Source organism: Perca fluviatilis, chromosome 2 (genome assembly GCF_010015445.1).
Source record: "Perca fluviatilis chromosome 2, GENO_Pfluv_1.0, whole genome shotgun sequence".
Classification (NCBI taxonomy): domain Eukaryota; kingdom Metazoa; phylum Chordata; class Actinopteri; order Perciformes; family Percidae; genus Perca; species Perca fluviatilis.
The window spans coordinates 17,977,972-17,993,375 of NC_053113.1; the positions used below are offsets into that span (position 1 = coordinate 17,977,972).

A 15,404-nucleotide genomic window follows, 5' to 3' on the forward strand; every position below is an offset into this window, starting at 1 on the left:
TAACAGTAAGTTATAGTGGTAAGAATACACAGTGTATGGCGATCTTGAGTTTTTTTTGTGTGTGTTGTGTTGTTTTTCCATTTTCTTCACACACACATTTACACACTCAGAAGTGGACACATGCACACACACTGTCATGGAGCTCATCAGCTGATGTAAGTAGTGGTATACTGGGCTTGAACGGTGAGGCTTCTGGTCATCTGGGATAGACTGCTTGGACGTGTGTGTGTGTGCGTGTGTGTGTGTGTGTGTGTGTGTGTGTGTGTGTGTGTGTGTGTGTGTGTGTGTGTGTGTGTGTGTGTGTGTGTGTGTGTGTGTGTGTGTGTGTGTGTGTGTGTGTGTGTGTGTGTGTGTGTGTGTGTGTGTGTGTGTGTGTTATCAGCTCTCTAGTCCCGTTCTTGTATGTTTAGGTTCTTGTTCCCTCATTTGCAGTCCCCATGGCAAAACAAACAAATCATGGCTTTGCCTGATTTGGGTGTTTATTCGGCATTGAAAGTGCCACTCAAGATCACACACGCACACGCAATGCCACACACACACGCAATGACACACACACACACACACACACACAAGCTCTTGTCTTTATCCAGTGGCCCCACATTTACAGTATTGTGTGTTTGATCAGTACAGTTGTTTGTCCCTACAAAAATAAGAAATAATATCATTACATCTTTTTTTTGTGTCCACTGTAACCATGATCTCCTGGGCTGATTAAACTCTAGCTGGGCTGGTTCACTCATTAACTATTCTGAGTGACTGAACCAGGGGAAGGTGTGTTTCCAGCTGAGCTCCTTGATTGGCTCCTTGAGACAATCAGGATGTTAGTCTTTCTCTGCCCTCTTCTCTTGACTTTTTTTTTCTTCGCTCCCTGGATTTTTCTTATAAATAAAACATGACTTCCTTTTCTTATCCCCTGTTTTTATCCTTACGGAGCTCAGAATCGTAAACAATTTTGCCAGAGAAGTCCTTAATCACTCATGTTGCGTGTAAAATTCATGACCTCAGTTCTGGTGTACGGCATTTGAAGGATTTTATAATCCCCTGTGTTGAGAAAATGCTATGACTCGTGAGTTTGTGAAACTTTTACAAATCCAACCGACAAAAACAAGGTTGATTCTTTAAAGCAACACTATGTAACTTTTCCCGCTTTGGTCCCCCACAAGGTTGTCTAATTTGAACTACAGCTTGTGCTAAAAGTTACATAGTGTTGCTTTAAATCCTGGAAGAATTCCTAAAATGTCTCATAATCTCTAATGCAGGGGTTAAAGTGGGATCTGGCATGGGGCAGGGGGACCGCTGACTTTTATGCTAATGTAGTATATTCTAACTGAACATCTTATAACATACAATCGTCAATATAAAATGAACACACCCAAATACATATCTATATATAATTATTTATACCAGTCTACTCAGGTTATGCACGCACACATGGATGGATGACTCAGACTACAGCTAGTAAAATTTACAATATCCACGATGTAATCCTCTCATTGCTAATGCCAAAAACGAAACCAGTCTGTGTATGTTTTTTTCTGCAAACCCAAACAATGGAGCTGATTGGCTGATTCCTGCCACCCCGAACATGAATGACCAAGTCCTTTATTACACAAATAGCGAGGCTGTTGTCCAGGTTTCCTCGCGACACATACATATACACACACCCGCTTCTTTAAACGTCTTGTACACTACCCCACAGAGCTCTTTACTGATTGACAGCAAAAGTCAGTCAACTAAATCATAACGTTAGAATTTGGGAAACATCAGGTCACAATCATGAAGTGGAACGAAATTTATTGATATTCAAATTTAAACAAATAAAAACTAATATGCGCAAAATTATTCAGCCCTTAAGTTAATACTTTTAGCGCCACCTTTTGCTTACATTACAGCTGTAAGTGGCTTGGGGTTGTTCTATCAGTTTTGCACATGGATGCATTTTGCCCATTCCTCCTTGCAAAACAGCTCGAGCTCAGTGAGGTTGGATGGAGAGCGTTTGTGAACAGCAGTTTTCAGTTCTTTCCACAGATTCTCGATTGATTCAGGTCTGGACTTTGACTTGCCATTCTAACACCTGGATATGTTTATTTGTGAACCATTCCATTGTAGATTTTGCTTTATGTTTTGGATCATTGTCTTGTTGAAGACAAATCTCATCCCAGTCTCAGGTTTTTGCAGACTCCATCAGTTTTTAGAATGGTCTGTATTTGCTCCATCCATCTTCCCATCAATTTTAACCATCTTCCCTGTCCCTGCTGAAGAAAAACAGACCCAAACCATGATGCCCACCACCATGTTTGCAGTGGGGATGGTGTGTTCAGGGTGATGAGCTGTGTTGCTTTTACCAAACATAACGTTTTGCATTGTTCAAAAGTTCTTTTGTTTATCTGACCACACACCTTCTTCCACATGGTGGTGTGTCTCCCAGGTGCTTTTGGCAAACTTTAACCATACTTTTATGGATATCTTTAAGAAATGGCTTTCTTCTTGCCACTCTTCCATAGGCCAGATTTGTGCAGTATACGACTGATTGTTGTCCTATGGACAGAGTCTCCCACCTCAGCTGTAGATCTCTGCAGTTCATCCAGAGGGATCATGGGCTCTTGCTCATCTCTGATCGTTTCTCATTGTCTTCTCATGCCTGGTGTGTTCCTTGTTCTTCATGATGCTCTCTGCGCTTTACACGGACCTCTGGACTATCACAGACAGATGCATTTATACGGACTTGATTACACAAGTTTTATTATCATCATTAGATTTAGGTCAACATTGATCATTCAGAGATCCTCACTGAACTTCTGGAGAGTTTGCTGCACTGAAAGTAAAGGGGCTGAATAATTTTGCACTCCACTTTTTCAGTTTTTTATTTGTTAAAAAAGTTTGAAATAGCCAATGAATTTCGTTCCACTTCATAATTGGGACCCACTTGTTGTTGATTCTTCACAAAAAATTACAGTTTTATATCTTTATGTTTGAGGCCTGAAATGTGGCAAAAGGTCGAAACGTTCAAGGGGGCCGAATACTTTCGCAAGGCACTGTACATATACACACACCCGTCTCTTTAAACGGCATTGCACACACCGCAGCAGCTTCATTGATTGACAGCAAAAGTCAGTCAACCAAATCATAACGTTAGAATTGGGCCATTGGTCCATTCTTGGTCCATGTATAAGTGTAGTCGTATCTGTGGTAATACAAGCTGATACCAATTCATATGTGCAAATCTTTACAACCCTGATATTTATGTTTTTTGCCTTGGCTAACCTGTCACCTGTTAAAGGCAGGGTTGGTAATCTAGCAATCTAGCTAGATTTGAAAGTAGCATCTCCTCCATGCTCCGTCTAACCCCTCTCCCTGCCCTCGGGGCTCCGACCGAACCGAGGGCGCTGCTGGTTCAGAGCAGAGCGGAGTAAGGACCGCATTTTTTTATTTTAATTTTTTTTACAGATTTGTTTGGGTTTTTTTATGGCCTTTAATTGATAGGACAGCTTGAAGACAATAAAGGGGAAAGAGAGGGGGGGACGACACACAGTAAAGGGCTGCGGGTCAGACTTGAACCCAGGCCGCTGCCAAGAACATGCGGCGCACACTCCACTGGATGAGCTAGACGTCGCCCCAAAGGGGCCGCAATTTTACTTCATGTCTCATGCACTGGTAAGCAAACACCTAATATTTTCCTACCAAATGTTTAAAACAAACAGGACTACTGTTAGCAATGCGGCGATGACACAAATTTCTAAGCAAACTGCGAGGGAGTGATTGGTGGGCGTTTTTACAGGATTACAGCAGCTACAGATGACAGATCTTTTTCGCTCTTTTTTTCAGATCCCATAAGTCGGGGTGTAAAGACCATTTCAAACAATTTATAAAAAAAGTTTATATAAATACTAATGAAACCCTGCTTCTAATACAGGTTTGTCAGTTAGACACTGACCTGTGTTTCTTCCATGATAAATTTTGAAAGTGGAACTGTTGGGTAGAAATGTCTTATGGCCTCGCAACAAGTCACATTTTTTATCTTGCTTTGTAGTGTCTCCTGGTTCTTCCAGGGACTAATACCCCTTATATCGATGCTGGAATAACTCGTCACCCGTGCCCTGGCCTTTGCCCCAGCAGCCAGGACAATGAAGCCAGGACAACCCGTTCATCTGGGATCAATTAACCCAGGCAGGCAGGCTCAGCCGAGCGCCCGTTTCTGACTATGCTCAACATAATGATAGGCCTTCAACCACTAATGCCTTTGTTCTGGATGGGTCTGTTTGTTTTCTTCCTCCGCTTGGATGCAAGTTTGAAGGGGGTGCATGTCAGAAAGGCTATTTCTGCCCTCTTGTTTTTTGGGTCTTTTGAGTTTGCTTTGCGTTTGAGGTCTCCTTCCGTAATTAAAACTTAGGGTTGGCTATCATGAATGTGGCCAAGAATGCCATGCAGAATGGCATCTTGGGTAGAACAGCGGTTGGCATTTCATGTCGGAAACCCCAAATCGCTCCCCAAATGTTTCCCTTCTTGATTTTTTTTGTCCGTTTGTGTTCATTCCTTTCTTACTCCCATATTGGACTTTTACATGGATCTGGCGAGGTATTTTGAGACTTCTCAGTCAATTAATCCTTTCTAGCAAATACGTTTTGGTGTTGAGAAAGGGCTTTGAATTGGAACCAGGTCTAGTTTTTAAGAATAGGGATTTATCAGGAAGCTTTTTGTCTTTGCTTATCTATTCTTTGAAGTGAAGTGAAGTCATCTATTATTTAAAGTGAAGTTTGGTCTACGTCACTGGTTACGAAATATTGTTGAGCTAGTGCTCAAAAGTATTGCTAAACTTGTCAAAAGGCATACATGAAGGAGCAAAATGTAATCACTGCATAAAAATAACTATGCAAGGGTGGAAGTCAGTCTAACAAGAGGATTTCCTGCAAAATCGTCACAAAATTGTTGATGTTTTTAGTTATATATATATATATATATATACATATATATATATATATATATATATATATATATATATATTTTTTAAGATTATTTTTTGGGGGGCTTTTCCCTATTATTGACGGTGGATAGATCGGAAAGGGGAGAGAGATGGGGGATGACACGCAGCAAAGGGCAGCGGGTCGGATTCGAACCCGTGCCGCTGCAGGACTCAGCCTACATGGAGGAAACACTCTTATTGGGTGAGCTAGAGGCTGCCCCTGGCTGAGAATAATTAACAGTAGTACTGTTCCACAGCAGTGCCTCCGAATTGAGCGCCAGTTTGGGGGTTTCACACACTGTTGGACCATTTAACTAACCCTTAGTTTGAACCATTCTTAAGGCCTTAAGTAGAGACATACAGCAATATTGTTTTCAGGCTTGTTAAATTTTTATTGTTCTAGATGATTTTGTAATGGCATTGAGAATAAGTGAGAAACCATCACGTTTGGCCTGATCCATTTAATAAAGTTTGCACTGTTGCTGATGTGAATGGTGGTACCAGTGACAGAGAGGCTGCTGTAAATTGTACTGATCCTTGTGTCACAATTGGCAAAGCTTTACAAATACCAAGCATGTTTGACATGGACGGGACTTGCACTGGACAGGGTTGCAGTGCCCAGAAACAGCATAGTCGACCTATGTCATAGTCAAAAATGTATTCTGACTGTTTGAGTTGAACCCATCCTCTCTGGAAAATGGTACTTGCCGTTTATAGGTAAAACTGTTTAGACTGACAGTTCGACAATTTAAAATTCTGTACCGCTCAGTCAACCTGCTGTTAATTGTTGACCCCAATAACACAACAGTGAACTTGTGAAACTGTGTGTGTTTTTGTATACTTTTACTTTTGAAAGTAGTTTTTAAAATCTGTAATTTTACTTTTACTTAAGTACGTTTTGTTTAAAGTATTGTACTTTGCTACATTTTAAATCACATCCATTACTGAGTAAACAAAGGTAAAGGTCAGCAAACTAACATCGAAATATAATAATAAATAAGATATTGTATACATATAAAAAGTATATCTCCCCTCGCTGTTAAAAAGTAACTAAGTAACTTTTACCCTGAGTAAATATTGAATGAGCTATTTTTTACTTTTATTTCAGTAATTTTACTTGTACTTAAGTCAAAGTTTATCAAAGTAATAGTACTTTTACTCAAGTAGAATATTTTTGTACTCTTTTCACCTCTGGTGTGGCGTGCTTGTGTGTATGTTATCTAAACACTTTTCTTCCGTCAGGCCATAGGGGCCAGGTTCCAAGAAATGTAAGCCTGCTTCCAGGGTTTTGTCCTGACATGCATGGGAATTTAGTCAATCTGTTCTTACTTGATTTTGGGAAAAATGACAGCCCGAGTGTCCACCTACTACTCCCAAATATACACTATTTTCTTGCCATATTTATCATTATTAATTATTATTTGGGTCACATTAACCAACACCAACAACACCACCACCAACAATAACACCAATAACATTGCCACCACCAATATCAACACCAAGTACAACAAAGGCAACAGCAACACAAATATAGCAAAATAAAATTTTAAGATTGTGCGTCATATGATTATTTAAAAAAATGAGAATCCACTGCAGCTAAGACATGCAGATTCTGCCCAACAGACTGTATTCCATTTGAAAAACTGCATGTAGTCTGATACACTCTGGGCCCTCTCACATGCAAATGGACTTTTATGAAGTTGGATAGTCTAACACTACGCATTTAGGAATGAGGCTACATGTATATTCAATCATTCCCTGTTTCCATCTGACACTTTCCACTCACACTGTGGACTTCAACTGTGCACCGCAGGGTTTGGACTTTAAAGAGTTACGGCTGTATTCTAGGAAGTTCAAATATGCGGTGTGTTGATAAGATAAGAAAACTTTATTGTCCATTACATGAATTGGCATTCTGGCAGTACAGTAAAACGGACAGTAAACGGCAGCTAAAATACATAAAATGCATTTTCAATAGCGGCAATGCTCATTTATTATTGCTCTGTTTAGGATGGTCACAGCAGAGGGCACAAATGACTTCTTGTACCCATTTTTCCTAGCTAGGGGGACCTTGAGTCTCCTGCCAGATGGCAACAGCTGGAATGATGAGTGCAGGGAGTGGGTGGGGTCATTATAGACCGTGGTGACTAGTTGTAAAGAGTTTGAAGTTGAAATTGTTTATTTCCAATGAGCTTGCTGGCCTGGTTACCCACCTGGGTCAGCTAATTCATCTGTGTAACTGAGAGATCCCATACCAGGACACAATGTTAGGGTGAGAATACTCTCAGTGAGTGACCTGTAGACCATGGTCAGGGTGTGTTTGCTGGCCCTCACTTTCCTGAGAAGATAGAGCTGCTGCCTTGCGTTTTTCTCAATGTAGTCTGCATTGGTCTGAAAGGTGAGTTTATTAGCAATAATTGTTCCACGATATTTAAAGTGAGTGTCCTGCTCCACTTCCTGCCCCTTCATAATAAAAGGCTGAAAGACGAGCTGCCTACTCCCACACAGCTCCTTGCTCTTTCTGACATTAAGGTCAAGGAAGCTGCTGTCGAACCAGGTGGCAAGGTGGTCGATGTGCTGTGGCTAGGAAGGTCTTCTGACATCTTGCAGGCAGGACCTGGCACAACTCAAAGTCTTTATACATGTTTATTTTTCTAATCCCAGGAAAAGAAATATGTCTCATCAGCAACTCTCATGCTGCTGAAATGAAATTAATGAAAAGCCTTGACGACTTTGTTGAGGCGGGTTTAAAGACCTTGCTGTGTTGTGACGGGTGTCCAAGAGGAAATCATTAATGCCCTCCTTTCCTGTCCACCACCATGGAAGGAGGAGCTGGTGTCTGGGCGGTGTACAGTACAAAACTTGGCGCTTCCTGTCTCTTGTACTGCTGACTTGACTTTATTTGTGTGTATTTGTGTGTGTGTGGGTTGTTGTGCTGGGGTCACAGTTAAGGTTGAATAGTTTGGAGCCAATGAGACGTTATTTGGTTCATTGCTGAGTCTGTGAGTCTGTGTGTGTGTGTGTGTGTGTGTGTGTGTGTGTGTGTGTGTGTGTGTCTGTGTGTGTGTGTGTGTGTGTGTGTGTGTGTGTGTGTGTGTGTGTGTGTGTTTCCTTAAAGTATTTTTTTCAATTTGTTTTTCTGACATCTGACCTTCATGGGGGCTGTGATGGTCCAGAGGTACTCCAGATTATGATACGGTTTAAGAAAAGTAAATACAGTCAGTTAGCAGCACTGCACTTTATCTGTCTTTGCTACGGTCTCTCGAACCAGTCTCTTTATGTCGCTCTGATTCTTTCACCAACTCACTTTATTCACATAGTGGCCATATTTGATTATTGAACAATAGGGTTGGGTACCTTTCGCATCTGAACCGATACCGGTACATTGAATGATTATTATTCTTTTTTAGTTTTTATGACTGTTTTTAATTGCTCTTTAATGTTTCATATAAAGCACTTTGAATTGCCTTGTTGCTTAAAGGTGCTGTAGAAATAAAGTTGCCTTGCCTTACAACCTCAGTCTGTTAGTCAGTCCCCAGGGCATAGAAACCACTGTTTTGCCTACTTGTCTCACAAGAAGTGTAACATCAACAGCACCGCGACTGCTTTCAGCTCGCCATTAATATCATATCACAGTGAATGGTGTCTGCGTCAAGTTTTGAAAAACTGTAACCACACTTGAAAACACTTTATCGGCATTGCTGTGACTCACTGTGACTTCAACTAAACTGCAGAGCCGACGTAGTTTGCTCCGTGTGTGTGTGTGCGCGTGTGTGTGTGTGTGTCGGAGCTCTGCTCTCTGTCAACATGCAGAGAGGACAGATAAGCTTACGCGCTCTCAGGTACCGAAATTTGGCACTGTTTGATTTTACGTGAACCAATACTCGGTAATACCGACGTGATTTGGTCGCTGAACCAGCAATAGGGCTGTTTAAATGTCAAATCAATGAATTTCTCTTTTGGAAAAATAAAAATGAAATAAATGTTCTCTTTACTCTGCTTGTGGGAAGGGCCTGTGGAATGTGTTTGTGCATTGAATATTTAAGCTAATAACCTTACTGTGTCGGTTTCCAGATGTATGGGCGCTACACCCAGGAGCTCGGGGTGTACGCCAAAGAGGAGGCCGCTCGGCTGAGGGAGAGTGGGCAGAGACGATCTGTCAGCCGGACCCTCGACCTGCTGGAGTACGACAAGGGACGCTGTGCAAAGTGTCGCAGTAAGTTTCTTACCACAGGGTCAACGCTAAGACTGATGATCGGTTCAAATACATCCATAAATACTAGACATAATTTCTATCAAATTATTTTTCATTATTATCCAGCTCCTGTAATTTATGACACATGGTTTTAATGCTTCTGTATGGAACTGCAGCAACTCAAACTTTTCCACTTTTTGAATTAAAAAAACAATAATTTAGGAGGAAGTTTGTAGAAAATCAAGAATAATGTAATGCTTGTGTCAACATTTTACATTGTGATTTTCACTTCACGAAACATTAGGATACACATGTTCAATATAATTTTCCTGAATTAATAGCAGGATATTTATCAATCTTAAGGCTACTGTTACTGCTTTTTTGTGGCCTTTTCATGACATGTTCTTATTTTACCGTGAAACAACGCATCTACAAAGTTTTGATATGTAAAAATATAATTTATCAGAATGAGTGTTGCAGCTTTATGTGGAATGAATATTGATCTAATTGCAGAAGGCAGTCATATCACTAACTAAAGAAATACTCAAATATCGCTCGGCCCTGGTGGACAGAGCCTATTTTAGTGCTTCCAAGAACCATCTTTATTTAATGTCTCTTTAGAATTATGGTAAAATAGCTCTCCATGAACCCTTTATGGTTCTGTATGATAAGAGATAAGATAAGATAATAAGTCTTTATTGTCAATATATTACAATGAATACAATGAAATTGCGTAAGCCCCTCCCTTATAAGAAACTGTGTTGCACACATCCTATATAACATATAAATCACACACACAGTCAACCACAGGCAACGTCAGATACCAACTTTCATCATAAAACAAGGGGAGGTGGGTTGTGATAGATATATAGATAAATATATTGCACAGATCTTGATAATAATTTAATATTGCACAGATCAGTAAAATTAATGTAAGAACCATAAAAAGAAGGTACAAAGCCAGAAATGCCTCAAATTTAATAAAAATACACTTTTTCCAACCAGTTTGTGTTTTATGAAATTAAGAAATGTGGGTGATATTTTCACTGCCTATTCAAAAATGTTCTTAGTTTGTGTATGCAAAAGATACCATGCTATGTAACAAACCATCACACACTATCTCAATTCAGTACTTTCACACTAGTGACTATAGTACTAATCATACCAATTAATATGTGGCAAAAATGCATGTGGAGCAGTTCAAATTGGCCCCATTTTCAAAGGAAATGTTGTATTTAGAGCTTTTCTAGCTCTCGAGGTCAAGGAATATAAATTTTGTACACAGAGACATCACACTATCTTTATTGTCATGAAATAAAATTAGCCTAGTGCAGTTTTTTACCATAAAGTTTTTTTTTATACAGTTTGCCTCTCGGCCAGCAGCTCTTTATCTATTTCTATCGATCTATCATTTCTAATGGGACTAAAACACTAGATGACTCACACTTCACATCACACTATACAGTGGTAACTTTTGGGATTAGATGGTACATTATATCTACCCCATTAAAAGAAATACTAACAATATATGCTCCATATAGCAGCCTGAACCATCTGAAGCATCACTGTTCAAAGGGTGAACATAATTTGAAATATAATTCTAAAGACACTTTGCTGGTGTAAAGTACACTTGCTGCCGTACTGCTTTTGTTTTGGGAAGATGTTGGGCAATGGGATGGAAAGGAAAGGAGAAGAAATGCTGCAGCGCTGAATGAAAATCGCATCAATCTTTTGCTGTGAATGAATCCAGCATTTAAATGCACTGGTGGATCCATGTGAACATTCCCACAGCTTTCTTTCTCTGTGCAATGTTGGTGGTGATGATAAAGAGTGTGTGTGTGTGTGTGTGTGTGTGTGTGTGTGTGTGTGTGTGTGTGTGTGTGTGTGTGTGTGGTGTGTGTGTGTGTGTGTGTGTGTGTGTGTGTGTGTGTGTGTGTGTGTGTGTCAGATGATAATGAGATTAGATAAGATTGTGTATAGTACACATACCACGATAAAACAGGCTGTATACACAAGTAGGGAATGTCACTCAGATGCTTGTGGAAGATGACAGAAGGCATTTTACTTCATTACATCACACACACACACACACACACACACACACACACACACACACACACACACACACACACACACAAACCCCATCAGTTGCAGATGGTGTGCATTTGTAGTCTATCTTTGTTCAAAAGTCTAACTTGATGACCTGTTGGGACTGGCCAGAGGATATCTATACATCACCACACTGGCTTTGTTTCTCTCGCCTTCTGTTTTCACTCTTCTCCCTTCCCTGTACTCAATCCTAATTTTACTGAAAAAAACAGTGTGCATGTTGGTTTTATATTGGCAGTTTCCTCTTTTACCTTCAAAGTGGAACTCCATCAATGTTATACATTAATGATGTTTGGGAGTGCATACGTACAGTATGTACAAAAGTTGAGTTAAACCTTTTGTGTCTCCAGAGGCAGCTATGTGAAGTCTGACTCAAGTGACATCACTTGAGGACATGTATCAGTGTCAGTTGGGGCCAAAAACATGTAGGCTTTTGACGTTAGAAAGAAGTGCGCTTACCAGACCTCTGTAGACCGCTCCTCAACTTTGCTTTAGAATCAAGGCTACATTAGCCACTGCTGCTAGCATGACACACGCAAGTCTCCCACCGAACTGTCATCAGTCAAGTTGCATTATGGGTAATGTAGGCACCCGGTTTTGAAGGAAGAAGAATATATGGAATAAAAAAAGACCATACATCTGGATCTGCTGCATCGATTGTGATATTTTCCTAATGTCCTTCATTAGTCTGACTATACTAAGTTAGTGGAGTATTTTTTTTTTAAGTGAACATGCACTAACCGAATAGAGATGGATTAAAAACAGGACAAAAAAACAAGAGTGAGAGAATAAGAACAAGAATGTCCACACCCAATCTGGGCAGCTGTAGTAATTATGAAAATCAATTCACTATCAAAGGTAGTGACTTTGTACAAAGTACTGTAGGTGACTGTATAATATATAGAATAGGAATGACAATAAATCACATTTCATATACTGCACATCTACAGCAACTAAAAGAGAATGCAAAGCAAAACAATTCAGACAGGGGTGGCACAAGTGTAAAAGAGCAGCCTGCAGCATACAGTCGCCGTTTGAAATATGATCAGAAGTTTTCGTTTGGTCAGATTGGAATAATTGAAGCCTTAACTTCACCCATTAATCAGGATGCATTTGTTGCCTTGGAAGGGGGGTTCCGATCTGAGAAAAACTTCATGACTGATCCTTTGACTGTGTATTTGATCTCCTTAAAGGATACGTTCACAATCTTTCAAGTCTGCCCTAAAACAGTAGTCAGGTGCCCATATGAACACTGAAACACTGAAATGCATGCGTTCTTACAGGGAATAAGGACTGGAGGTTTTGTCCCCCATCTCTTACTTTAGAAGTGCATTGGGAAGAGAGCTCTTAAAGACAAGTATGAACAGGAGTGATGACTGCAAGCAAAACCTGTATCAATCTTTTTTTTATATGGGCACCTGACAATTTTTTTAAGAAATACATGGAAATAGTGAGCCTACTGAAAGGAATAACAACCTGCCACCAGAAAAAAAAGATACTATCTGGTTGATGGCTGTGTGACATTTGGAATGCCAAATATAGCTACCAAAGAAAAGGGCTGCAATTTGATATTAAGGACATCTGTTTGGGAAAACTGTCACACAGAGGCTTTAAAGCAGAAGAGTAAGTTTAGTTTTTCTCTGTCCCTGGGTACATTTCTGCTACCGGGCATTGTCCTTGTATTTCTGAATGATGAGAGATCAACACGACTGAATCAAGTCACTGCTGAAGTGCTGTTGAGCAGGTTAGTAACCTTTTCCTTTTGTGGAGCTGCCTGTTCTGTATAAATAGAGCGCCCTCTGCTGTAGAGAAATGCTCAATGCACCCAGCTCATCCCAGCTAATCTCTCACTCTTCAGTCCTAAATGGTGTGTGCGTGTGTGTGTGTGTGTGTGTGTGTGTGTGCGCGTATGTCTGTTTGTGTGTGTGTGTGTGTCCTCTGCTCTAATCTTGGTGATGAGTTTTGCTGTTATTTCACTGGCAGCTGATGAATCGGCTATCCTTCTTCCTCCTCCTCTTCTCATCCTCTTTGTAGGGAGCATGACACCAACACCCCAGGAATTGAATTGATTTGTCTCTCAGCAGGTAGCTTCAAGCAGAAGAGATTTGATCTAGATTGCACTGCAGCCACGCACACACTTTTCTCTCTGCAGGAGAAAACGGCAAATATAAACATACACAGAGTGAGCGAAAGGCATAATACAAAAGGTGACTGGCTGAAAATATATGTAAATATTAAGTGACACATTCTTCTTCATTGCTGCTGTGGGTTTTTACTGCAGCTGCTGTGGGACACGCTCACTCTCACTTAACATACACACAAACACCATATTCCCCTGCTTAGATCAGCACAGTCTCTATTATTTCTCACACATACTGTTTTGTTATTTATATTTTATACACATGCACACACACACAGAGAAACAAACACACACTTTCCTTTTCATTTGCTGGTACTTAATGATGCTGAAATGTGCAGCCGGCAGCAGAATTGCCAGCCTATCATGTGTACTCTCTGGCCCTGAAGGAACTGTCATCCTTTCAACAGTGTGTTTACAGCGTGTCTAATATGCGGGTACAACTCCGCCAACAGCCAGGCATTCCCAGCAACTCCAGGCATTGTTTGTGGCGAAATCTAATGACAACAGAGTAGCTCCAACAACCGGTAGCGTCTCTGTAATTATGGCCAGCAATGTAGAAGACAGAGTGTTTCAATCACAAGATGCTGCTGGCAGTTCAGTGTACTGTAAATCCTGTTAGTATACATTGTCAACTTTAGTGCTTCTCAATTGTTATGGAACAATATGAAAAATATAATATATAAATAATATATAAATATATATTACACATTTTTGGTCCGAACTGGTGAAAAACCTTCTGTCTAGTTTATATAACACGAAACATGAGCTATCTTGGCTAATTTTGTTGTTATACGAAACAACTCTGATGTCTAATAACCATTTAACTTCTTCATAAACACAGTAACAAAAACAGTAATGGTAGATCAAGGTATATACTACCCTCCAAAGCCATAATGCCGTAAATTAACGTATGACCAGAATCTGACTTATTGACATTTGTTTTAACATATATTTCTTTGATGCCATAGATGTAAAATATCAAAGAAATCAGCACGCTAGACTTGGAGTTACAACAAAACAAAGCTAAAAAAGACCGCCTACACCAGTTCAAGCCAGCCTTGGCTAACGCAAAATGTATTTACTTTTTCAGCCTTTTTTTTCCCTGATTTGAAATATGCTGTATACATTTTGATGACTAACACATTCCACATAAATAAGACAGTAGCTAAATTTGATCGTGGAGAAAAAAATCTAGCCTAACTAGTCTTGCTAGCCTAGCTTAGCAAAGTAGCAGTAATTGTCATCACAACTTTTGACCCTAGAGGGACACACAATTTGGTGTTCAGGTTAGTTCAGGTTATACTTTGTAACAACATATTTATACATAGGCTAACTAGGGCTGGGATGATTCGTCGACGTCATCGATTACGTAAATGCGTCGACACAAATAATTTGCGTCAACGTGTCACTAAAATATTTGCGTGCAAATTAATTAATGTAATGCGGAACTAATGTAATGTGGAACTACTGTTAGATACGTGGGTTCTAGGGACACCTAAACTGTAGCCCGGCCTTAGCTCTGAAGCTAGCCGAGCTCCTCCACCTACATGCAGTTTTTTGTCAGGTCGACGGTCCAGTGAGTGAGTCAGAGATAGCAGCACGAAAGGACGAGTTTGGTGAGTGGTGGCGACCCACAAGAGTTCCCCGCCGGCCTCTTTAAGATCGCAAGTTTGGGAAAACTTCGAGACTGTATGGGTGCAGCCTGGAGCCTCCCGTGTCATGTCCTCTCGTCTCATGCCGTCCCGGCCTCGAAAACTTTGGTCTTCGGGTCAGTTCCAGTAGTAGGCTACAGGCGAGAGAGTGGTGGATAAGACGAGGACTGTGTGTCGGCGTTGTTCAGCAGTTGTTGGGTATGTGAGTGGAAATACGTCTAACATGCTAACGCATATCGAGACAAAAAAACTGTCCAACTTCTCCTCCCTACAGTGCTTAACCAGCCTTTAGATACAAATAATTAAAGTTAAATTAAAGGGAGCTAAAAGAGCTTGGATGTTGGGAGT

The 15,404-nt window shown here is 40.4% G+C and overlaps 1 protein-coding gene across 8 annotated transcripts in view; it reads left to right on the forward strand.

The window, feature by feature from the left end:
- LOC120573397 (chloride channel protein 2-like) overlaps window positions 1-15,404 on the forward strand; it is a 173,832-nt gene that overhangs the window by 43,927 nt on the left and 114,501 nt on the right. For all 8 annotated transcript variants that reach the window (XM_039823117.1, XM_039823125.1, XM_039823131.1 and 5 more), the window contains exon 2: window positions 9,035-9,176. In XM_039823117.1, the coding sequence (XP_039679051.1) occupies window positions 9,035-9,176 (142 nt within the window). The remainder of the gene's footprint in view (window positions 1-9,034; window positions 9,177-15,404) is intronic.